This window comes from Acipenser ruthenus, chromosome 5 (assembly GCF_902713425.1).
Source record: "Acipenser ruthenus chromosome 5, fAciRut3.2 maternal haplotype, whole genome shotgun sequence".
Taxonomy (NCBI): Eukaryota; Metazoa; Chordata; class Actinopteri; order Acipenseriformes; family Acipenseridae; genus Acipenser; species Acipenser ruthenus.
Genome location: NC_081193.1, coordinates 61,050,001 through 61,077,461, shown reverse-complemented (window position 1 = coordinate 61,077,461; position 27,461 = coordinate 61,050,001). Strand labels below are relative to the sequence as shown.

At 38.6% G+C, this 27,461-nt stretch overlaps 1 protein-coding gene across 3 annotated transcripts in view; it reads left to right on the top strand.

Annotated features, from left to right (window-relative positions):
* The window catches only part of rgs17 (regulator of G protein signaling 17), a 115,723-nt gene that overhangs the window by 41,689 nt on the left and 46,573 nt on the right, over positions 1-27,461 (top strand). For all 3 annotated transcript variants that reach the window (XM_059024354.1, XM_059024352.1, XM_059024353.1), the window contains one exon: positions 6,585-6,712. In XM_059024354.1, the coding sequence (XP_058880337.1) occupies positions 6,585-6,712 (128 nt within the window). The remainder of the gene's footprint in view (positions 1-6,584; positions 6,713-27,461) is intronic.

Below are 27,461 nucleotides of genomic sequence, written 5' to 3'. Positions count from 1 at the left end.
CTTTACAACCGGTGCCACCTGCTGTCAACCGTTATTGTACATTTGTTTTTTGTTCTGGGTTTCTTCATTCTGTATATTTACACTTTATAACTACTTTATTAAACTATAACTACACTATTAAATTAACACTTTATAATTACTTTGTATATGATTCTATTGTTCCTTTATATTTCTAACAGTGAGTATTTTGGTTTGAAAAGTTGTGGTATAGAGTGTTGCAGAGGTCCAGTGTCCCTGGGTGGAGTGTGGCTGGCCCCTCTGGTATTTACCTTCCCATTGGGACACACTCTGGCTGCCTTAGGGGGCATGGAATCAGCTCCCTGGACCGCCACAGCTGCATCCTTGTAGGCTTTGGCCAGCCTGACCATCTCCTCCAGCTCCCTACACCCCTTCTAATAAATAGTAAAATAAAATTATATATATTTAAGATGGATACACCTTATTACAATTACTATTCATAATTGTATTAACACAATACAAAAAAATAGTCACTCAAATGTTGCGCTGTCGTTTTCTCGTTCTTCATTCTACTTGAGAAAGTAAGAACATGGGGGATTTAAAAGCCTGTTTAATTGATTCACAGCAAAACCCTGTAAATGAAACCGATTTTACTACTATTATTATTACAGTATACCTGTGACCAGCCTTTAAATAATGTTAATGCAATTATGAATAGTAATTGTAATGTTTGTCCCACTTATTTTTTTTATTATAAGTTTATTAAAGATTTGTTTAATAAAATGTTGTACCCTCATTTGCTCTATATTCTGCACGCAGCAAATCACATAAACTAAAAGCTATATCTAAATCTAGATTTTTATTTTATTTTATTTGTGAACAAAATGTATCTGATATTAAAACCCGCTGCCACTATACTTTCAAATGAAGGAGGACTGGGCGATAGAGGTGTTGAGCTACAATAGGTCTGAAAAGACACAAGCTCTGTGGACGGGATGGTCAGATTAAACAGCAGGGCAGCAGTGTGGAGTAGTGGTTAGGGCTCTGGACTTCTGACCGGAGGGTCGTGGGTTCAATCCCCGGTGGGGGACACTGCTGCTGTACCCTTGAGCAAGGTACTTTACCTAAAATTGTTCCAGTAAAAACCAAACTGTATAAATGGGTAATTGTATGTAAAAATAATGTGATATCTTGTAACAATTGTAAGTCGCCCTGGATAAGGGCGTCTGCTAAGAAATAAATAATAATAATAATAATAAACAACGTGATCCCTGCCTGGATAGTTGATGGAGTCAATCATCCTGGAGACCCACTGAGTCTGCCATTTACCATGGAGCTTTTACAATCGCCAGGAAGTCAGAAAAAATGTATTTTCCAGTCAGGTCTTGGCGCCTCCCTAATAACATGAAAAACACTGTTCTGAGCTATGGCAAAATGTTAGTACTCTCTGCCATCTTTCTAGATTTCTTTCTCACACACTGCTTTTTGCTACAGCATGTGGGTAGATTCATTGATCAATGGTTTTTAAATCGATCAACACCCACAGGCATGATTAATCTTTAATTGATTAAAACCCCTAATTTTCACACTTCTCAGGGAAAAGACAAAGTCCCACTCTGACACCACGTGTCCCTGAGTGGAGTGTGGTGTGTATAAAAATACACAGTCACTGGTTTCTGTTCAACAAAGTTTTAGTTATTACACGTGACAGCACAAACCAAGAACCCACATGTTTGGTATCAACAAACAATACAGCAGGTACTTCCAGGCAGCGCTCCTCCCCATTCTGATGCCAGAAGCACAATTGCCCCACTGTTCCTTTTATGCTGCAAGCCATACCCTGTCAGTCCTTCATGACTAATCGCTAGTCGATTGTGTGCATGGAAAAACACTTGACTTTGACGGATGCACAACTTGAAACACCTGTGTGATTGTCCTTCCCAAGATGGCTGATGCAAGCTGACTCCATACTAAAGGTATAAGAACATAAGAACATAAAAAAGTTTACAAACCAGAGGAGGCTATTCAGCCCATCTTGCTCATTTGGTTGTTAGTAGCTTATTGATCCCAGAATCTCATCAAGCAACTTCTTGAAGGATCCCAGGGTGTCAGCTTCAGCAACATTACTGGGGAGTTGGTTCCAGACTCTCACAATTCTCTGTGTAAAAAAGTGCCTCCTATTTTCTGTTCTGAATGCCCCTTTATCTAAACTGCATTTGTGACCCCTGGTCCTTGTTTCTTTTTTCAGGTCGGAAAAGTCCCTTGAGTCGACATTGTCAATACCTTTTAGAATTTTGAATGCTTGAATCAGATCGCCGCGTAGTCTTCTTTGTTCAAGACTGAATAGATTGAATTCTTTTAGGCTGTCTGCATATGACATGGCTTTTAAACACAGAATAATTCTGGTCAGACTTCTTTGCACTCTTTCTAGGGCAGCAGTATCATTTTTGTAGCGAGGTGACCAGAACTGAACACAATATTCTAGGTGAGGTCTTACTAATGCATTGTAAAGTTTTAACATTACTTCCCTTGATTTAAATTCCACACTTTTCATTATATATCCAAACATTTTGTTGGCCTTTTTTATAGCTTCCCCACATTGTCTAGATGAAGACATTTCTCAACATAAACTCCTAGGTCTTTTTCATAGATTCCTTCTTCAATTTCAGTATCCCCCATATGGTATTTATAATGCACATTTGTATTGCCTGTGTGCAGTACCTTACACTTTTCTGTATTAAATGTCATTTGTCATGCATCTGCCCAGTTCTGAATGCTGTCTAGATGCCACTCCTCCTATTTTTGTGTCATCTGCAAATTTAATAAGTTTGCTTACTATACCAGAATCTAAATCATTAATGTAGATTAGGAGTAGCAGAGGACTGCTCCTAATTGGAAGGAGGTGGAAAAAGTGAAGAAAGACTTTATCATCGCCTGGGCCTAATGGTGTACCATACCAAGTTTACAAGGGTGCACCTGGGATTCTAAGAATCGTGTGGAGGTTAATGAAGGTAGTGTGGGTAAAGCAGGTAGTACCAAGAGCATGGCGCAGAGCAGGAGGGGTCTTTGTCCCCAAAGCAAAATAATCTACCAGCATCAGCCAATTCTGTCTAATTTCCCTGTTAAATGTGGAGGGTAAGATATTTTTCAGCATTGTGGCACAGAGGTTGTCAACGTATCTATTGATTCAGTCTGCAAAAAGGGAGCTCCATGTAACATTCCTGGATTTAGCTAGTACATATGGTTCAGTGCCACATTAGCCCATTTGGGCTGCATTTCAGTTATTCAGCGTACCCAGTACTATAACAGGGTTATGAAAGCCTACTTCTGGGACCTGCAGTTCTGTGTTTCAACTCCAGAGTTTACCACTACTTGGCAGTTTCTTGAAATCAGAATTATGGCAGGTTGCACCATTTCTCCACTGGCCTTCACCATGGCAATGGGTTATTAATAGGGCCTCGAAATGGGTAGTGGGATGTGAATGACTGGCTTCTGGCATACGGCTACCACCACTTAGAGCACACATAGACGACATGACGACCAGGCAACCAAAGGCAGGACACTAGTTGTTTTTTGGTCTTGTTGCTGCAGCTGTTCATGGTATGTTATACAGTCCTTTTGGTACAGTATTCTTCAGTCAGATAGTTGGGCTTTAAAAAGTTCTTGATAATTCATTTTAGTCCCCTGGAACAGTGACAATTGTACTTACTGTATAAAGCTTATTAAAAATACATGTTACAAACTTTGGGAGTACACCCAAACTGTTTTGGTATATACTGAATGGAGATAATATTGCAGGTTTGTGTTTACTTACTGTATATTTAAATTGCAAACTTGACTACAACGGAAGCCTCCAGTAATCGGTTACTTGGCAAACAAGCAGATAACAAATTGAGAAGCATCTCCATCATGAAAGGCAAAGTAGTGGATAAGGTGTTCTATATTGATGGCAAGGCCATTCCAACAATATCAGAAAAGCCTGTAAAGAGTCTTGGGAGGTGGTACGGGGATTTAAAGGACACAGTCCAAGTGGGAGAAACTATTAAAACTCTGTCTGGTTACCATTGGTAAACTAGCACTCCTGCCATGTTGGTTTGTAAGGGCCGTGTGTGTAGAATGCTGGTACACAGTGTGTATAAACAAAGGCCAAGATGATAATGTAAAATAAGCAGTTATTTCATCGCTATCCAAGAAAGTTAGCTTAAAAAGTAAGTTGTTAATAGTCACATTCAACAAATCTTGCTCAGGAAAACGACACTTCCAGTGTAGTACCGAGTGCACCAGGGAGGCAGCAAATAGGCTGATCCCTCGTGCCAGCATTACACTTTAGCCATCAACAACGGGCCAATAGGGCATCCACGTTACCTATCGGAAGACACTGTACATACTGTATCAGTATGCCTTGTGCAGGAAGTTCTCTTATACCCACCTATTTTTGTAAATAAAAAAAAGGTTTTATTTGTTTTAATTTCAGTGTTTGTACCATACATTATTAAAACCATGTGTTTTCAAAAGCATCACTGGTATCAGTCTGAGGCATGAAAAGACAGATATACAGTGCCCTCCATAAGTATTGGGACATTGAAGTCAAAATTGCTATTTTTGCTGTACACTCAAGCAATATGAAAATACGATTAACAGATGAATATGAGGCAAAAGTACAGAATGTCACCTTTTATTTCTGGCTGTTTCAACACATATGTTTTACCAACTAAGAATAACAGCACTTTCAGAGTTCCATCCCCCCATTTTATGTGAGCATAAGTATTGGGACATTTGGCTCACAGGTGTTTCTAATTGATCAGGTGTTTCCTGTTGCATTGATTGTTCACACATAAAAGCTGTGAATGTGTAGTCTCAGTTCTATCCTTTGCTTTTGCCTTTGGAGTGTGTGTTTGGTGTCAGTAGGCATAATCCAACATGAAGACTAGGGAGCTGTCTATGAAAGAAAAGCAAGCGATTTGGATGCCAAAAGAAAAGAGGAACTCAATTAGAACCATAGCACAAAAGTTGGGCATAGCCAAATCAACAGTTTGGAATGTCCTGAAAAAGAAAGAAACCACTGGTGTCTTCAGCAATCGGCAACAACCAGGTCGGCCGTTGATGACAGAAAAATGACCAGAGCTGTGAAAAACAACCCTAAAATAAGTGTCAGTGAAATCACCAACAACCTCCAGAATGCTGGGGTGAAAGTGTCACAATCTACTGTTCGCAGAAGACTTCGGCAGCAGAATTACAAAGGCTACAGTGCAAGATGCAAACCTCTGATCAGCACCAAAAACAGAAAGGCCAGATTAGAATTTGCTAAAAAGTACAGATATGAGCCAGTAGAGTTTTGGAACAGGGTTTTATGGACAGATGAGACGAAGATTAACCTTTATCAAAGTGATGGGAAGGCAAAAGTGTGGAGAAAAAAAGGAACTGCAGATGATCCAAAGCAAACCTCCTCATCTGTGAAGCATGGTGGAGGTAGTGTCATGGCATGGGCATGCATGGCTGCCTCTGGAACAGTCTCACTCATCTTTATTGATGATGTAATGAATGATGGCAGCAGTAGAATGACTTCAGAAGTGTACAGAAGCATCTTGGCTACCAATGTACAAGAAAATTCCACCAGACTCATTGGGCGGCACTTCACAATGCAACAGGACAATGACCCAAAACACACTGCCAGTGCAACCAAGGAGTTCATCAGGGGAAAAAAAGTGGAAAGTTTTCGACTGGCCAAGTCAATCTCCTGATATAAATCCGATTGAACATGCATTTCACTTGCTGAAGAGGAGACTGAAGTCAGAAACTCCCCAAAACAAGCAACAGTTGAAAATGGCTGCAGTAAAGGCTTGGCAAAGCATCTCAAAGGACGATACCAAGAGTTTGGTGATGTCAATGGGTCGCAGACTCACTGCTGTTATTGCATGCAAGGGATTTGTGACTAAATACTAGCTTTTATACTTCTTATATTTGCTTTAAGTTGAATTGTCTCAATATTTATGCTCACATAAAATGGGGGGATGGAACTCAAAGTGCTGTTATTCCTTTACTCATATTTTCATATTGCTTGAGTGTACAGCAAAAATAGCAATTTTGACTTCACTGTCCCAATACTTATGGAGGGCACTGTATAATTCAGGCAACTAAAGACTAAACTACTTCTGTTAGGGAATTCCTGCACAGAACCCCCCCCCACCCCCACCCCCTCAGCTTTTTTGACCTTTTTTTATAATCATGTCTTCTGTATTATCTATATGTTATTGTAAAAGTACTATCCATGCCATGTCAATATTGAATAAAACCCAATCAGTCTAGGTTTAATGTTTATCACCACCAGGCTAATGCTTTCACAGTGGCTAACTTGACATTGTAGGCAAATTACACCTGGGACATAATGAAGTATGTGTTGATACATTGCAAATTAGCACAGAAGCTCGTAATAACGCCTCCATAGGGAAGCAAACACCTTGATAAAACGAGCCCATTGTGTACTAGAATTTATTTTGCATTCACTGTAACTGCCTCCTTCTAGTTTAACAGGAATGGTTTGGTCGTTCTGTAAACTTATGTTACAAATAACAGATTCTGAAATTAGCTGAAAAACGCATTTAGATTTTTCTTTTTCATTTTTACAGTTTACAAGTGCTAAAGAAGCTGAAATGAGAAAAAGGCAGCAACCAATCAACGATGGAAATCCTCAAGCACCAGGCAATCAGAGGCAGGACACTTGTTTTTTGTGGTCTTGTTGCTGCAGCTGTTCATGGTATGTTATACAGTCCTTTTGGTACAGTATTCTCCAGTCAAATAGTTGGGCTTAAAAAAGTTATTGCTAATTCATTTTAGTCCCCTTTAGCTAACAAAAAAGCAGAAATAGGGCCCATGGAGCAGTGACAATTGTACTTACTGTATAAAGCTTATTAAAAATGTGTGTTACAAACTTTTGGACTACAGCCAGACTGTTTTGGTATATACTGAATGGAGATAATATTGGAGGTTTGTGTTTACTTATATATAAATTGCAAACATATTTTTGTTTTGGGTGTAATGCTATATTGCCTCATACATATTAATCAAAAGCTTCACAAAAGTGGGAAAACTTGATTTTAGTGATGCATGATAACATGATGTTATTTAATTTTACCATAATATATTTTGTCACCATTTAAATCAATTTAAATAACCTCATTGGCTTGGTTTGCATGCAAAACGAGATTATGTATTGTATTTCACATACTAAAGCTATGATACTTTTTGATATTTTTAGACTTCTAACTACACCACCCACTGACTTACAGGTGTTGCATGGTTACAATATAAGTTTAATATTTAAATACAGTGTAGTTACAGTAAGTGCAATAGTACAACTTAAATACAATGTGAACTAGGAAACAACAAGTTAGGATTACAACAAGTTACATCTACAATGGCAAAATAGTAGTGCAAGGACAGTGCATTAGGTGAGGGTCTAGAACATGGTGCTTAGGTCAGGCAAGTCCAGTGCACGTAGGAGGGGTAGGTCGAGCGATCTACAAGTGCAGTCTGAACACATGGGTCTTGAGGAGACGGCAGAAGGCAGTGGGAGACAGAGCAGTCCCAAGGTTCTGCAGTAGCTGGTTCTACCACAGGTTCCACCACAGTTAATACACTTGGACCCATTACCAACAATCCAACAAGCTGTTCATATGTAATCAAGCTTTCATAGAAACAAACATACATACATACATACATACATACATATAAGAAAATGCTTGTGCAATACCTCTGTAAACAGTTTATCCTGTTTTTTTCAATGCAGCACCAATAGCTATTTTTTTTTTTTTTTTTATAATATTAGGGAATTGGATGAACATGTATGCTGTAGTCAATATACTGTTTAAAATACATAAAAGCAAGCAAATATACAGGATGTATTAATTTACAAAACTGGTTGATTAGCATTAAGCCTCTCAGACTTAACTGAAAAAAAACGAAACATTATAAAATAGGTATCATCCCAAGATTATTAAACCCACATTGGCATGTTGTAAAAATGTTTAGTAAAGAATGCAAATCATTAATGTGCCCTTTGATGTCATTTGCATGTTACTGTAGGCGTTAGCCTAATAAAAGTTACTTCCTATTTGTATTTGGCACAGTGACAGGTATGATGCAAATTAATTGATTTGGAAATTCTGTTGTTGTGTGAAATGGTAAGTTATATATATATTCTTCAGTGTTTAATTTAAGCTTTAACATCCAAGTACTAAAACAATGTAAACTTTTAGCATAAATGTAGATTTTGCTTGTATTTTAATACTATTTTTAGTCTGTTTTTTTCATGTGCTGTACCTAAAGGCCCATCTTACAAAAAAACACCTGCTCAGGGACCTCATTGCATTTGGTACTCTGTATTTACAACAGTAAATAAATAAGGTAAAATAAAACATGGCAGATATTCAAATGGTGGATGTTATTGCCAACATAATTATATAAAAATAATGTAGTGCTGCTAAGCTGGAGCCTAATTTAGTCCCCTTTTCATAAATTCAGCCGGTGTGATTCAAAGTTATTCAATAGGATTAATTACTGTAGTGATATATGACTACAATGATGTATAGTGATGACAAATAATACTCTTGTATGATTAACCTAACCTAATTAGACTTCCCAACCTTCACGTTTAATTATCAATGGCTGTATTTACAACAAAAATAGATCTAGCATGCTATGATTGTCACGCTATTATTATTGGAAAAAAAATCCCCTGACCCTGTCCTTTTTCATTTTCATTTTTTACCACAAAAGTGCCTCGCCAGTGGGTGCCATTTTATGGTAAATAAAGAGGTGCTATGCTAATATTATATAGCACGCATCATAAGAACACACCAGTAATTAAATGCATATTGCATTAAAAAGGGTGTCACAATGATTTGTAAGATTTTAGAATGATGTCACAGAAGTGTTCTAATTTTACTTATCTAATCTTGGCCATCCGGGTTTACAGCAGATGTAACTCGAGCATTCTACTGGTCATCTCTGTCATACTAAACTGGCACTGGCCTACCTCCTCCAGGTGTTCCACGCTTGGAACACGCATTTTCAAAATATAGAAAACTAGTACGATGACAGTATGATGACAAGAAAAATGAATGTTCCATTTTGGGTGCCAAAAGTCGTTCCAAATGTAGCCATTGACAACTGAACAATGAATTGTTCTTAACTAGCCTAAAATTTAATGCATAAATATACACAGCTACTGATTTTTTAGCATAATGTACTATATTTGTTCTGGTTATATTCATACATTTGTATTGCTGTGTATTAAACATACAGTACAGTACATATTTATTGTGGATCAAATTCTAGATTGTACTTGTCAAGCTGAGTGCTATTGTTAACATCCCAGTCTGCTTTAGCCAGCCTGCAGTATATTATGTCCAAAAAAAGCACATTATGTTTTGTTATGCACCAGTTTCCTGGTGAACTTCATGTTTTCTGGGCACCTCAAAAGTCAATGAGAGACATCATAAATCAATTAAACCAAAGAACAAATATTCAACATTTTCAAAAACAGTGGTGTATTCAAAACATTCAAAAACAGTGGTTATAGTTTTGCATTGACAGGCATAGTGGCTGTAACATTGGTGTTTACAATATGCATTTTTTATCTCCTAAAGGAAATAGTGGCCGTACGTATGTAAACTTGGTATTAATATTACTAAGCATACTGTAAGTTAATGAGAATGTCAGATTCTAGGGATATATCCGTGTCACCCTTAGATTTTGGCATATACATGGAGAACTGGTTCATGGACCTCGGTATTGATATTATTTAGTTTAAGTGGTTGAGAATATCAGATACTGGAGATATAGGGGTGTCTATCTGTCTGTACATCCATCCATCTGTATTTCACACTGGTCATCCACTTTTTAATACTGATAGCTCTAACTCTGAATTTATAACTTTGGTGGTGGATGTATGTTACTGAATTAGTTGTTTTATTTTAAACATTCACTGAAACCTGCTTGCTTTGTGTTAGTTCTGCTGTGCGTCCTACAATCTGGCAGTGTTCTCATTGACTTGGTTTGATATTCTGATTTGGGCAACAAATTGTGCTAAATAAGGAAGCAGGTTTCAACACAGTTGCACAAGGTATATGTTAAATGTAAAGGACATATTCACAAAGAGTTTTATAAAATAAAAATCAAACAGTTAATGTTACAGAACTAGCAGGAAACAACTAAGGTGCTGGAGCTTTTAAATTAACCTCTTGGCAAACGTTTTCATTTTAGGAAAAAAAATGGTGTAAACAAAGCACGGTGGTAAATGCTTTGTGAATATGTTCCTAAGTGTGAAATATAAACAGCCAAATGAATAATAATGAATCCCCCTCTCTAGTTTATTCTCTTTGGTGATAATGATAGCAGTGACACACAGCCTACTGCAATGCAAACATGTTTCAATTAACACCAATACTACACCCCAGCATGTCTTCTACTACAAAACTATAACCACTGTTCATTTTGAATAGCATTGTTTTTTCATTGGTTTTAGTGGTTTCTGATGTTTCTCAAGCTAACATAATTGTCCATTTAAAGGAATTTAAAGGAATGCTAATAATTTAAACATTTTTACCTATACCTTGATAACAGTTCATCCAATTAATACATTTTATTTAGCCATAATTTATGCTGACTTTTTCACAGTACTAATACCTGATTTACTGACCAATTGAAGGATATTTCTGGAAACTGCTCATATTAATTTTAAGTTGTGACAACTTCTTGGTTGCACAATTGAAGGCTGTATCTTCGAAACTGGATCTCAGAATTTGAAACAAGAAAAAAAAAAAACACTTTTGTAAAACAAATCTTTACATTGTATACCATTTGGTACAGCTTCTATTTATTTGTATATGTAAGCACCTGCCAACTATGGGAGTAAACTGCCTTTTTCTTGTAATGCGATTTTGTCCCATCCTTTACCATCTGCTTTAGTGCCAGTAATCGTCATAACTTTCAGGGTGTAGCCTCATTTTCATGTTAGCTTTGAGCGTTTTCGATGACAGCACAGACAGGGACGACTGTGTCTCAAACTAACCAGGTAAGGGGAGGTTTATTTGAAATGCAAACGCATCCTATGTCATTATGAAAAGGGAGCAGCAAGTGGTGAAGGAGGAGGAGCGAGCAAGAGAGAGAGAACACACTTTTTCCAAACAATGTTCTGTTATGAATATTTCTTATATTTTAAAATAATAAACAATAAATAATATAGCTGTTGAACTGTAATGTGGAACATGCCTTTGTTAACTTTAGTGCTGCTCTGAAAATATAGGTTTATATGGGAAAAAAATGTATATATATATATATATATATATATATATATATATATATATATATATACAGTGCCATGAAAAAGTATTTGCCCTGTCTGATTTTCTGCATTTTTGCATATTTTTGACACTGAATGTTATCAGATCTTCAACCAAAACCTAATATTAGATAAAAGGGACCCTGAGTGAACAAATAACACAAAATGTGATACATATTTCATTTATTTATTAAAGAAAGTTTTGCAACACCCAATGCCCCTGTGTGAAAAAGTAATCGCCCCCTTAGATTCAATAACTGGTTACGCCACCTTTAGCAGCAATAACTGCAACCAAACGCTTCCTGTAGTTATTGATTAGTCTCTCACAGCGCCGTGGAGGAATTTTGGCCCATGCAGAATTGCTTCAACTCAGTGACATTTGTGGGTTTTCGAGCATGAACTGCACGTTTCAGGTCCTGCCACAACATCTCAATGGGGTTTAGGTCTGGACTTTGACTAGGCCATTAGAAAACTTTAAATCTCTTGTTCTTCAACCATTCTGATGTAGACTTGCTTGTGTTTCGGATCATTGTCTTGCTGCATGACCCAGCTGCGCTTCAGCTCACGGACGGATGGCCTGACATTCTCCTGTAGAATTCTCTGATACAGAGCAGAATTCATGGTTCCTTCAATGATGGCAAGGTGTCCAGGTCCTGATAAAGCAAAGCATCCCCAAAGCATGACACTACCACCACCATGCTTGACCGTTGGTATGAGGTTCTTACTGTGGAATGCAGTGTTTGGTTTTCACCAGACATAACAGGGCCCATGTCGGCCAAAAAGTTCCACTTATGACTCATCTGTCCATAGAACATTGTTCCAGAACTCTTGAGGATCATCCAGGTGCTTCTTGGCAAACTTGAGACGAGCATTCATGTTCTTCTTAGTGAGCAATGGTTTCCGTCTTGCTACTCTTGCAGGATGGCCACTCCTGGGAAGATTCACTACTGTCCCAAACTTTCCCCATTTGGACAATATGGCTCTGACTGTGGTTCGGTGGAGCCCCAGAGCCTTAGAAATGGCTTTGTAACCCTTTCTAGACTGATAGGCATCAACAACATTTTTCCGGAGGTCTTCAGGAATTTCTTTTGTTCGTGGCATGATGTGCCTCTAGGACACCCTCCAGGACCGGAATTGCCCACCCCTCCTATAGAACCTGTGTGCTGACAACTTCACTCTGATGGTAAGGGCCAAGTTTATATTGGGCAGGGCTGGCCCAAATCAGGCCTGGTTGTTAACCAAAGTACTCAAACAGCTGACCCTAATTATCCCTTTAATTGAGTTGAGTTAACTAGGGGAGGGCAATAACTTTTTCACACCTGAAGATTGCATGTTTGATTACCTTGCACACCAAACAAATAAAAAAAGCACCAAACTTTGGTGTAATTTTTTCTCTCAGACTCCCTCCATATACTACTACAACCCACAAAAAAATCTGACCAAAATGTGAAAAATGTGCAAAAATGCAGAAAATCAGACAGGGGGCAAATACTTTTTCACAACACTGTATATGCACACACACACATAAACAGTTGTAGTCAAAAGTTTACATACCCCAATGGAAATGTATAATTTCTAGAAATTTTTCGAAAACAAAGAATTATAGGAAAAATCTTTTGAGCAGAAGTTTTTCTTTGGTGGATGAGGAAAAAAAGTTACAAGAAATAGATGTCTACAATTATTTATTTCAGCAATTTTTTGCAAAACTCCAAAAATGCTAATTCAAAAGTATTCATACCCTGACAAGGAAAATGAAATGAATATCTAGCTACCTTTAGCAATAATAACCTCTTTTAAATTAGGATATCTGTCAATGAGCTTTTGGACAGCCTTCTGCACAGCCTTCTTCAACTCATACCAAAGATTCTCAATCGGATTTAGATCAGGACTTTGACTAAGCATTTTATTCTTCTTTAACCATTCTGAAGTATATTTTGATGTGTGCACGTGTTGGAACGTCCAGTTGCGGAGGGTTACAGATAGATGATTGGCCAATATCATTTGGTATTATATGGAATCCATTTGACCATGTATTGGAACTAAATTTCCTGTGGTATTAGAGGAAAAACAGCCCCATATAAGGATATTACCACTTCCATGCTTGACAGTAGGTATGGTGTTCTTTTCTTTGTACACCTCACCAGACTTTCTCCAAACGTAACGACTATCAGCGTGACCAAATAGCTCGATTTTTGTTTCATCACTCCACAAAACCTTTGACCAGAACTCATATCCATCATTCAAATGTCGTTTTGCAAACTTGTCCTTGTGTGTCTTTTTCCTTGGCCTGTGACCATTGAGGCCTTCACCATGGAATACTCGACCTATGGTTAAAATGGAAACCCCAGTCCCCCTTGCAGCCAATTCACTTTGAATATCTTTGATAGTCAATCTCGGATCGTTATTAACCTTCCTCACAATTCTTCTACTTGTTCTTGGTGAAAAACCTTTCTTTCTTCCAGACCGAGGGAGTGTTGTGAAGTCTTGTACTTCTTGATAATAGAAATAATAGTTGAAATTGTGATACTCAAATGCTTATAAGTCTTCTTGTATCCTCCAGCAGTATGACAATAAATAATTTTCTGCCTAAGGTCTTCAGATAGCTCTTTAATAGTATCAAAGGGTATAAATACTTTTAATTAGCATTTTTTGAGTTTTGCCAGAAAATTTTGCCAAAAGAATTGTATTCCATTGGGGTATATAAACTTTAGACTACAACTGTGTGTGTATGTGTGTGTGTGTATATATATATGTATTGTAACGCACCATCTCCGTAGTCAGCTCGTTTGCCCTTTAGACTCCAACCACCACCAAAACACAAACACCACCCAGACTTTATTTACATGCAGAGCTCTATATATGATTGGTGAAAACAGGTCTGGGGGTGTGACTATTAGAGCATATTCCCATGGGTTGAAACTTTTTTTCAAAAAGATATCCATATGCCACATTTAATAATATAATTTAAAAAAAAAAATGGTAGCCATATTTAAATTTGCAATAAAGATGACTGAAGAGGTATACAATTTTGATCTCTAGATGAGATTTTGGATGAGTCTGAATCAGACACCAACACTTATTTAAGTGGTGAAAAAAAAGTAATACTGCTAGGCATCGAACTTACTGAAGCACATCTTCTGGACATAGGAAAAGAAAAGGAAAAAAAAATACACAGAAGTCCAAAAAGACCAAAAAAGAAGCAACATCTTTGTTGCCACTGTGAAACGGTACCGCAAATCTGGCATGGATACCTCCTGTCACTATTCCCGTATCACAAAGGACAATTAAAAAAAAAAAAAAATACTAATAATAATCTTCCCCAACACTGTCACCTGACACTGCCGCAGGTCTTGTGATAAAGGTTTGTTTTCATGTGCAACTAAATATAGCCAGACGTGGCAAAGAAGGTCTGCGTGATTGTCCTGCTGCACTTCCTCAGACAACGGCAACAATGAATGAAACACAATACTGCTCGAAATCACTTGCTGCAGCACCACCTACTGTTTAAAATGAACATCTAAGAAAAGGGCCTGTAAATCTTCAAAGCTGCAATTTCAATGGCAGTGTTCAATTTAACATCTATAAATAGTGCTTCAGTGCTTCAGTTTATTAAAATAATAATAATTGAATTAATGCATTTTTGGTTTTATTTTATTTTTTAGTTTTAAGGGACTTTTTTTAGGTCAGAGGCAGAAGGATATTTAATAAAAATTACTTTTTTGTTAATAAAACGTTCTTCCGTTTTTTTATTTTATTTTATTATTTAGTTAGTTGACCCATTTTATAAGCACAATAAGGCATTTCAGGGTGTAGGATATACTCTAATATTGCTTACATGTTATATACTGTATATATATATATATATATATATATATATATATATATATATATACCATTTATTTTAAAGTGAATATGCATGTAATTATTTGCTGTGAGGGGTCTTTTGGAATTTGCAAGTGTTTCAAACCGCACACAAGAAGAAAATATTCTCTTAAAAAAATACATGACCTGGAATACATTATTTCACACAGGTATGAATTTTGGTCTTTTATAAAATGGCTTGGATGAATTAAGTGCTGCGATTGGATGAACAAGATCACATGAACGTGCAGTAATAATTGGTTTACTGCATAGCTATGACATCATAGACCTACTCACCTGATCTATTAATATTAATATTACTACGCCTTAATAATAATAAAAAATGAGTGACTTTTCACAAGTTAATTTTGACCTTTTAGGAGGATTGTCATTTGAACAATTTCTTAATGAGAGTGAAGCAGAACCACCACCCTCCGATTTAAAAAACAGATTTAAACAAAATTCAAACCTCTCATAAGAACATAAGAACATAAGAAAGTTTACAAACGAGAGGAGGCCATTCAGCCCATCTTGCTCGTTTGGTTGTTAGTAGCTTATTGATCCCATAATCTCATCAAGCAGCTTCTTGAAGGATCCCAGGGTGTCAGCTTCAGCAACATTACTGGGGAGTTGGTTGCAGACTCCCACAATTCTGTGTGTAAAAAAGTGCCTCCAATTTTCTGTTCTGAATGCCCCTTAATCTAATCTGCATTTATGACCCCTGGTCCTTTTTTCTTAAATCTAAATAAACCATGTCATATGCTTTGCAATTATCCATTGTCAATGTTGCATCCTCAAAAGAATCAAGCAGGTTAGTTAGACACAATCTCCCTTTCCTAAAACCATGTTGACTGTCTCCCAGGATATTGTTACCATATAGGTAATTTTCCATTTTGGATCTTATTATAGTTTCCATAAGTTTACATATAATAGAAGTCAGGCTTATTGGTCTGTAGTTACCTGGTTCGGTTTTGTCTCCCTTTTTGTGGATCGGTATTACGTTTGCTATTTTCCAGTCTGTCGGTACAACCCCTGTGTCAAGAGACTGTTGCATGATCTTGGTTAGCGGTTTGTAAATAACTTCTTTCATTTCTTTGAGTACTATTGGGAGGATATCTGGCCCAGGGTATTTGTTTATTTTAAGAGCTCCTAGTCCCTTTAACACTTCTGCCTCTGTTATGCTAAAGTTATTTAAAACTGGATAGGAACAGGTCGACATGTGGGGCATGTTGTCTGTGTCCTCCTTTGTAAAAACCTGTGAAAAGTAATCATTTGATTCTATTTTTTTTTCTTCATCTATGATTTAGACATTTAACCTCCTCTTTGAATGTTCTCTTGCTGTTATAATATTGGAAAAACATTTTGGAATTGGTTTCAGCCCCCTTAGCAATATTGATTTCTGTCTCTCTCTTGGCCTTTCTAACTTCCTTTTTGACTTGTGTTTGCAGTTCCAAGTACTCTTTCTGTGTGCTTTGTTTTTGGCCCCTTTTAAACGCTCTGTAAAGTGCCTTTTTTCGCTGAATATTTTTTTTAATTGATCTATTAAACAATTTTGGCCATTTTGTTTTAGATTTAGATTTGTCTACTTTTGGGATGTAATTGTTCTGTGCCTCTAGTACTACATTTTTAAAAAACAGCCATCCTTTTTCTGTGGATGTTTTCTCTATTTTACTCCAATCTACTTCTATTAGTCTCTGTTTCATACCTTCGTAGTTTGCTTTTCTAAAATTGTAAACCTTAAACCTAATACCTTGTTTAAAAGCCCAATGGCTGTGTCTCTCTGCTGACATAGCCATTGGGCTTTTAAACAAGGTATTGTCACGTGTGACCCTGAAAACCCTTCCTCCCTTGTACAAGGTGCAAGCACCTTTTTGATTGAAAGGTGTATGTGGCAGAGATGCATGGCTCTTTGACAGAACCAGCTTGGTTTCCTTGAGGTTTTCCCACTGATGATGGGAATGAGAATGTAAGGATAGGAGCCCAGCTAACAAGATTTAAGTTATTTGCAAGTATCACCAACACCTGTGATGTGCAGAAATTGATAAAGGATCCTGTAGTGGCTTTGACAGACTCACTGAGAGTAGAAGCAGGACGATCTTTGGGATAGAAATTGAACATTTGCAAAACTGCAACAATGTTAATATATTGTAATAACTGTATTGTGTTTTAAAGAATATAAAGCCAGCAGAAAAATGATTGCAGAAAAGGCAGAGCAGGCATTGACCTAATGCTAGAAAAAAGCATGTCTGAATGCCAGTGCTTATTAGTTCTTGGAAACTGACCAGTAACACCTGTGAAATTAACTAAGTTTGATCTTATCTAAGAGCTACTGGAGCGGAAGCCTGTGTTAACACTAGGGTTAGGAAATACCTAGCTTCAGGGACAAATACAGCTGGGTATCATCAGCATAGCAATGGAAGTTCAATCTGTGTCTGCGGATAATGTCACCTAAATGAAAACAATAAGGGACCTAGAATGGAGCCCTGTGGAACACCACAGAAAACTTCCGATAATGTTGATTTTACCTCCCCAATAGAGACGAACTGAAAGATAAGATTTGAACCAGGATAGGACAAGGCCAGACAGTCCTACTGTGCATTCAAGACAATTTAGTAGAATGGAATGGTCTACAGTATCAAAGGCAGCACTTAGATCAATCTTTTAGATGAGGAAACCATCAAAAAACGCCTAGAATGGCCACTAAACCCGGCATGAGCTGTCTAATGTCACAAGCATGTGTCTGAAATGTTAATAAATAAAAATGAACGTAATACTGACTACAAAAAGTAACTTGTCAGTTGAAAATCAAACTGGGTGTATCCCTACTCAAACGATGCATGCGGTTTGGTGCGAGGAAGACATAAAATATAGATGTCAACAAGTCCCACCTGCAACAACAAGCTGCTGGACGAGAGGAAACAGACAAAGGACAAATCTCAAAGATTTGTGAGTTAAATAGGCAAGATACACAAATTATCTCATGAAAGTGGCTACTCAGCAGAGTAAAAAGACTATAAATATCCAAGCAAAACTGAACATTTTGCGCTCCACATCGAATGCTAAACAAAGTGCTGTTATTCTGCTAAGCAAAGCTGCAACTCCGGGACTCTGCCTAAAAACTGATCCAAGACGGGAGTCTACCTGAAAACGGACCCAAGAAGAGGAAGCAAGCTGCAAGCGAGTCAACGACCACAAGCAACGAGACTGAGGCCTGGCTGGAGGACTGCCATAAAACTTACAGGGAATGTTATCAGACAAACCAGTCTAGGTCTGCTGTACACCTAAAACCACAGTATCCAAAAGAAACTGTGCCCTGCTACCTGCATAGCTAAAAGATTCAGCGAAGAGGACAGAGCGGACAGGCGCTGCTGTGGCTCCTATACTGAGGACTGAAGACTTTGTTGCAGCTGTTTGTTGATTCTATCGAGAATTGAAAGCTTTGTTTGCTGAGTTTGATCTAACGTGGGATTGAAGATTTCGTTGCTGAGAGTAGAGCTTTTGTACTGGACACTTCAACAGATTGAGTTTCCAAACCAGCGGACCAAGTCTAAGCTTCAAGGAACCGTTGAGTATAATTCCAGTTGCATTTTCCTTTCATGGAACTAAAATAATGAATAATAACACATTCACATAGAATTAACCTGTTAATTATTTAGTTTGCACACTTTGCGTGTGAAATAACTTTTCGTGAAACTTGTTGAAGTAACTATACAGTAAGTAATCTTCCGCATATTGTTGTATGAAGAATTTCTTTAAAAGTAAACTTGCCATATACTTAATCTAGATGCCATTAATAAGCTTAATGTTATATATTCTAGGATTGTCTGCATCGTTTCAGTCTGAGACTGTGATTGTATGTGGGCGTGTGTGTGAGCTAGCTACTCGAGTGCTGCTGGTGTGTGAGGAGACAGGCGGTGTCATATTTCAATTGCCTGCTAGTCAAGTTAAGGCAGTGAGAGTTTTGAATTGTATTTTGTGCTTAAAGACTAAGAGATTTACTTTCTAACTTTTCTGATTTCTGTTTATTATTTGTGTACTTAATAAAATACTACTACTGATTAAACATTCCTTGTGTCTGCGCGTGAATGTGTTCATAGTAAATCCTCGATCTTTGTAACACGTCAATTAAATATTGTTAGTAAGAGAACTAATCAACCCAGATAAACATTAAATTATCAATTATTGAATTGTTCCTACAATGGTCTCTGGAGCTCCAGCAAGTGACTAGAGTATGCAAATCATCTGCTGTTATTTGTGTTAAACGTCAACCTCAGGAAGTCATTAACTGCATTCATTTAAATCATATTTAATTTTATTACGAACATTCGAGAAAAAAATAGCACAATTAATGGTTTCTATAATAAAGTGACAAATGTAGTTTACAGTGGCTCTCAAAAGTATTCACCCTCCTTGGACTTTTCCACATTTTATTGTGTTACAACATGGAATCAAAATGGATTTAATTAGGAGTTTTTGCCACGATCAACACAAAAGAGTCCATAATGTCAAAGTGAAAAATAAAATCTACAAATTGTTCTAAATTAATTACAAATACAATATTTGGTAGAGGCACCTTTGGCAGCAATTACAGCCATGAGTCTATTTGGATAAGTCTCTACTAGCTTTGCACATCTGGACACTGCAATGTTTGCCCATGCTTCTTTGCAAAATTGCTCAAGCTCTGTCAAGTTGGATGGGGATCTTTGGTGAACAGCAAATTTCAACTCTTTCCACATATTCTCAATTGGATTGAGGTCCGGGCTTTGACTGGGCCACTCCAGGACATTGACCTTTTTGTTTTTAAGCCACTCCAGTATGGCTTTGGCTGTATGTTTGGGGTCATTGTCCTGCTGGAAGATGAATCTTCCCCCAAGTCTCAGGTCTCTTGCAGACTTCAGCAGGTTTTCCTCCAGGATTTCTCTGTACTTTGCTGCATCCATTTTGCCCTCTATCTTCAGGAGCTTTCCAGGCCCTGACGCAGAGAAGCATCCCCATAGCATGATGCTGCCACCGCCAAGCTTCACGGTAGGGATGGTGTTCTCAGGATAATGTGCGGTGTTAGGCTTGCGCTAAACATAGCGCTTAGCGTTGAGGCCAAAAAGCTCTATTTTGGTCTCATCAGACCATAGAATCTTCTTCCACTTGGTCTCAGAGTCTCCCACATGCCTTCTGACAAACTCTAGCCGAGATTTGATGTGAGTTTTTTTTTCAATAATGGCTTTCTTTTTGCCACTCTCCCATAAAGGCCAGTTTTGTGAAGCACCCGGGCTATTGTTGCCGTATGCACAGTGTCTCCCAGCTCAGCCGTGGAAGACTGTAACTCCTTTAGAGTTGCCATAGACCTCTTGGTGGCCTTCCTGACTAGTGCCCTTCTTGCCCAGATACTCAGTTTTTGAGGATGGCCTGTTCTAGACAGATTCACAGTTGTGCCATATTCTCTCCATTTCTTAATAATGGACTTTCTATGCTCCGGGGGATATTCAGTGCCTTGGAAATGTTCTTATATCCTACCCGATTGGTGCTTTTGAAGAACCTTATTCCGGATTTGCTTTGATTGTTCCTTCATCTTCATGATGTAGTTTGTGTTAGGAAATGTACTAACAAACTGTGGGACCTCCCAGAGACAGGTGTACTTAACCTGAAATCATGTGAAACACTTTAATTGCACACAGGTGGACTCCGTTCAACTAATTATGTGACTTCTAAAGACAATTGGTTGCACCAGAGCTTATTTAGGTGTGTCATAGCGAAGGGGGTGAATAATTCTGCAATCGATTATTTTCTGTTTTATATTTGTAATTAATTTTGAACAATATGTAGATTTTATATTTCACTTTGACATTATGGACTTTTTTTGTGTTGATCAGTGGCAAAAACTCCTAATTAAATCCATTTTGATTCCATGTTGTAACACAATAAAACGTGGAAAAGTCCAAGGGGGGTGAATTCAGAGCCACTGTATATAAATATTTATATACGTATGCATTTTTTAATGCAAATAATTATGAAAAGCTAAGCTTCAGTGTGCATGCTCTTTGGCGAGAGGTGTATGGGGGGAAAAAACATGCAGAAGTAGATTACTACTTGATGTGTGTGTACTAAAATTATGGATCAGAAAAGATCTATATTAGATATTCAAAATGTACAACCAGAATGGAAAGAAGAACATGGTTTTGTGTACAAAAGGGATCGTGTTGTTAGTTACCTGTGCAGTGAGAGTCATTTTTTGTGCATTTCATAATCATATGCACAGACCAAACCAAGTGTGTTTTATGAGGAATAACACAGTGGCACGAAATAAAAAGAAAACCTCAGTAATCTGAGTCAAAAAATTTACTTTTTGTGTAGCCTAACATTAAAAACCAACAAGGCAATGCATTAATAACTACGTTGCAAAACAGAATATAATATAAATAAAATGCAACAACCTCCTTGGATGTCTTATTAAAATACTGATATACAAATACAATACATTCATCTGCGGCACTATAACGCTTTAATTCTGTTTGACACGTAATGTCAATTCACAAACTGAACAATTGTATACCATTGCAGTGTATTGTTTGCAATATGTAGCGGCTACATTGTAGCCTATTCAAAAACGAGAAGCACCTAAATGTTTGCAACAGCTAACAGTAAAAACAGTAAAACAGTAAAAACATGTGTCATGTCGGAAATAAAACATAAACCCATCCTTAACTGTACATAAAATAAAATGGATCTGTTTAGATTAGGCTACTCCAAAAACTGATTTGCGCTCCGGTGTCATGCTTACACAATTCCTCATAAGGGATACAACATCCAGACTGTCAAGTATGTCACGGTGGACATGCATAAAAAAGCAAGATGTGTGAGTCTTTTTTGACTCATTGTGCTGCGTAACCAATTTTTATGGCGTCTCAAACTCTGGTCTATTAACGTTTTCTTCATAGTTTTTGTTCAAAACAACTACACCCATCATTAAAAAGGCAACGAATACTGTAGGTTACAATTTTAAAAATAAAATAAACAAAACATTTAAAATGAAAGGGTCTTCCTTAACGACTGAATCTCTCTTATGAGGTCTTACCGAAAACATAAAGTGTCACTTACAGAAAGTCATTAGCTACTAAAAGAAAACCAAAAAAAATTAAAAAAGAACACAAATTCCAAATAGTGCAACTGGAAATGATTGTGCGCTTTTATATGACAGAGAGGCACATTGCCAAGGCTGTAAAAGTTACAATGCCAATTAAAAAGTACATGACAGATAAGCACTAAAAATTTGTTTTTAAGTTTCCTCTTTGGTTTAATTAAATTAAAAGTGGCATAAGGAACGTTTGATCTTACTATTATAAGAAGAAACACACAGGCAGTTTTATGGTTTGTTTATTGAGAAATATATTAAAATACATACAACCATACATACATTAAATAAAGAGAATAGTGAGCACCAAGTACTTCACAAATTATTTACTTTTCAAGCTTTCACTAGGTAACATTTTACTTATTAGAAATGTGTTAGACACATTCATTACGTTTATTTGTGTGCTAACAAAACCTGAAAAATAACTCCTAATCGTGCTTTTTCTGTCGTGTTGTTTAATTTGCCCTGCCATAATTTTTTTAAATATCGAATATCAACTACCTACTAATTTTGGAAAAATACCGCTTGCATTGTGCCTGAGTTTTTAATTAATTCAGATTCTCATTTTAGCCGTTGAAAAAAAATAAAAACCTATTGGTATAAATTAGTGGCAGTTACCGGTGCAATGTTTTCAATGCAGTTTATTCATATTGCCGCTTTACAGTGCTAGCAGGATGCAGCCTGCTTGTTTCTTTCCAGGTCGACTGTATAATTATTAAACGCGAACTCCAGCACCACAGGTATTTTTAGTGTACTCTCCATGTTGTTTTGTTTTTTTTCATGTCTGACAAAACTCAAAAATCACTATTTTCCTCAGGATTTTCTGTGATCAGTGATCAGAAATCTGTCTTTGCTTCCCGCCTAGACATTTGATACCGGCGCTCCCTGCTGCTTGTGGTGTTATGACAGTGCTATAGGCTAGATAGGTGTTTTCTATTTCCAGGCAGGAACCTGTTTATGAAATCCAAAATGACAAGATGACTGCGTGTGTTAGAGAGGGGCTGCATGTATTGAAAATGAAATGTTTGTTATTGATTTTATCATAAAGACAATGAATCGAGTCAGATGGAGACATTTTTGTGTGACTCGAGTCACGTCTTTTGAGCAGGGAGTCGAGTCGATGCTTGCAGGGACTCGAGTTAAGTCGAGTCATTTGATGGCAATGACTCGAGTCATGAAAAATTGTGACTTGGTTCCAAGTCGAGTCGAGTCATTGACTCGAGTCATTACAACTCTGCACCTTAGTACCTTAGATTGGACAGTTAGTACACCTGCTAATCCCAATTGAAGCATACCAGAAGTTAATCATCACAATGGATCATCTGCTAATCAGACTAAGCAAGATTCTGATTGTAGCATACCAAGTCAGATTTGTGATGATCCTGTTCAAGTGGATTAACTTAATTCTGTGAAGGGTAAGACTAACTTAATCTTACCCTTCACATTTACAGTTTACAATGTTTTGCAGAGACAACTGCATTTTCCCCCTGAAATTACTAGTAATCTCAAAACTTTATTTCGTACATTTCTTATGTCCGTCTGTGGTAGGGTGTGGGAAGACACAAGACAGACAACAAGTTCAAATATGAAACGCCGGCACAGGCGCCCAGATTTATTAGGGTGAGCTTAGTTGGCAGGTGTTTCCGTTATAGTTCGGGGCACTCTACCAGCAATGGTATTGTGCCCCATCTTCATACAACACACGCAGATGTGTAATCCAAAACAAAAATAAGTGAAAAGGTGAAAGAAAAAAGGAAAACAAAATACTTCCACGGCTCGTTGCTCCCTCTAGTGGTGGGAGCCCCGAGGAACAGGTATTGTTCTGTACCCTCTCGTACACTCGCTAACTAAAAATAGTAGTAAATAACCTGTGTGGCTTGCTTGCACCCCGGGTCTGTAAGCCTCACGCTGAATTGCCACTCCGTCTCTCCGAGTCGCTGCTCCAGAGCCTCCGATTTTCAGGATTCTGCCGTGAAGTCACACTCCACTATGTTTCCTGTATGAGCCAGAGAGGATACAAAACAGTGCCTTTTTATTCATTCATTCACCCTATGTAGTCCCACCCCCCAGCCAATGACAGAACATCAGCTGATTTCCTCACAGCTGAGTCCTGTCAACAAAACATTGCCTGACAGCGTGGGAATACACGGAGAATACGAACCCCCTACAGGCTCCCGCATGCATCTCAATCCAAATCCCTCCCCTCTCACACCTTTTATTATTATTATTTGTTTATTTAGCATACGCCTTTATCCAAGGCGACTTACAGAGACTAGGGTATGTGAACTATGCATCAGTTGCAGAGTCACTTACAATTACATCTCACCCGAAAGACGGAGCACAACCCCTACTAACTCACCCTCCTTCTCCACCTTCTTGCCCCTCTTAGACTCTGACCTCTCCTCCCTGCTCCAGGGTCACAAACCCACCACGTGTGCCTTGGACCCCCTCCCCACTCACCTCTTTCAAGCTGCTGCTCCTGCTCTACTCCCCTTCATCTCCTCCCTCCTCAACACCTCTCTACTTTCTGGTATCTTCCCCTCTGCCTTCAAAAAAGCCTCGATCACTCCCCTCCTCAAAAAACCTACCCTCGACCCCACCTCCCTCCAGAGCTACCGTCCTGTCTCCCTCCTACCCTTCCTCTCCAAAACCCTCGAGCGGACTGTACACCGCCAGCTCTCTGCTTTCCTGTCCAACCACTCTCTGCTTGACCCTCTCCAATCCGGCTTCCGCTCTGCTCACTCCACTGAAACCGCCCTCCTGTCTGTCACCAACTCACTTAAATGTGCCCGAGCTGCCTCTGTCTCCTCTGTCCTAATTCTCCTCGACCTCTCTGCTGCCTTTGACACTGTTGATCACTCTATTCTACTATCATCTCTTGCTGACCTGGGGATCTCTGGCACTGCTCTGGCCTGGTTCTCCTCCTACCTCTCCAACCGCACTTACCAGGTAACCTGGCGTGGAGCAACCTCCACACCTCACCCTCTCTTAACTGGAGTCCCCCAAGGGTCAGTCTTGGGTCCTCTCCTGTTCTCTCTCTACACCCGCTCCCTGGGCCCCCTCATCGCATCCTATGGTTTCTCATATCATTTCTATGCTGATGATGCTCAGATTTTCCTCTCCTTCCCCACCTCTGACTCCACCATCTCCTCCCGTATCTCTACCTGTCTGTCTGCTATTTCCTCCTGGATGCACTCGCATCACCTCAAACTCAACCTCTCTAAATCTGACCTCCTTTTCTTTCCCTCCTCCTCCCCCTCCTCTGATCTCTCTATCTCTGTTCCTCTGGAATCTACCACACTCTCTCCCTCTTCCTCCGCTAAGAACCTTGGAGTCACCCTGGACCCCTGCCTCTCTTATTCCCAGCACATCTCCACTCTGGCGCGCACTTGACGATTCTTCCTGAGCAACATCCGAAGAATCCGACCCTTCCTCACCAACTATGCAACCCAGCTCCTGGTCCAGGCCCTGGTACTCTCCCGCCTAGACTACTGCAACTCCCTCCTGGCTGGCCTCACTGCGTCCGCCACCCGTCCGCTCCAGCTCATCCAGAACTCTGCTGCCCGCCTGGTGTTCTCTCTGCCTCGCTTCGCCCACGCTACTCCACTACTCCGCTCGCTCCACTGGCTCCCGATCACCGCTCGCATCCAGTTCAAGACTCTTGTACTAGCCTACAGATGCCTTGACCAGTCTGCACCCAGCTACCTCCAGACCCTCATCTCTCCCTACACCCCCACTCGACCTCTCCGCTCCGCCTGCACTAGAAGACTAGCTCTACCACCGCTACGCTCCCCTGCCTCCAAAGCCCGCTCCTTCTCCACCCTTGCTCCGCAGTGGTGGAATGACCTTCCTACAGATGTCAGGACTGCCCAGTCCCTGACCACATTCCGGCGCCTCCTTAAGACCCACCTCTTCAAAGAGCACCTGTAGAACTCCTCTGTTTGTATCCTGGGACACAATCACCCTTCATGTAAATGTGCTTTATTTTGCTCTTATCAGCCCCCTATTTTACTGCATTTAATCCTGTACTTCAGAATACTGTAATCTACCAAGTGTTTAACCTGTAGTACTTTGTATTTAATCACATCCTGATGTAACTATCACTATTTAATCATATCCTGATGTAACTATCACTATTACCTGCTGTATTATTGAATTGTGGTTTGTCAAACTTGTACTTTACTTGAACAAAAGTTATTGTATTTCTTGCTCTTATTGTATTACTTGTATTGTAACGCTTGAAATGTTTTTGCTTACAATTGTAAATCGCCCTGGATAAGGGCGTCTGCTAAGAAATAAATAAATAATAAGTGACTTGCTCAGGGTCAGAAAATGAGTCAGTGGCTGAGGTGGGATTTGAACCGGGGACCTTCTGGTTACAAGCCGGTTTCTTTAACCACTGGACCACACAGCCTCCTATGACACTGGACCACACAGCCACCTTCACATTCGAGCAAAATAAAGTATTGCGCAATAAGGTTATATATATATATATATATACATACACACACATATATATATATATAGGCCCTCTATTTAAAATAATGTTTATGCATGTACCTTTGATACTGTTTTCAGTTAAACAGAATAACATTTCAGTTAATATGCTTTAATTATAAACAACTAATGGTCCATTATCACACAATTAAACTTGCCTGTGCCTATGCAGCAATGTCGGCAGCTTAAAATGTATGATATGTCAGTTTGAAAAGTACACAAAAAGACAAGACATTTATTTTTACTTATGTTTGTGTGAATCACACTGATGTATTTAAAATGTGTCTTTCTTTTGGTACAGGTATCCCTTTATATGACACTGAATTCCACATATTGGATTAGCAAAAGAAGGGTACAGCTATGGCCAAAAGTTTGCATCACCTAGAATTTTAGGATTGAGACATAATAGTAAAAAAAACCTATATCTATCTGTGATGGTTCACGTTCCATCCCTTATAAAAATAAAAATAAAACACTTAACAAGTAAACGTGTTTTAAAGGAATCACGGAGTAAAGCGGGACTGTTTCTTAAGAACGGAAATAATACTGAATACTATGTTTTATTTAAATGCATAGTTTTACATTTGCAATTGCATAAAGCATATAAATAAAGTACTGACTTGCCTGTGGGGTTGTAGGTGACCGCGGGTGGATTCCAGGATAGGAAAAAAAGAAAGA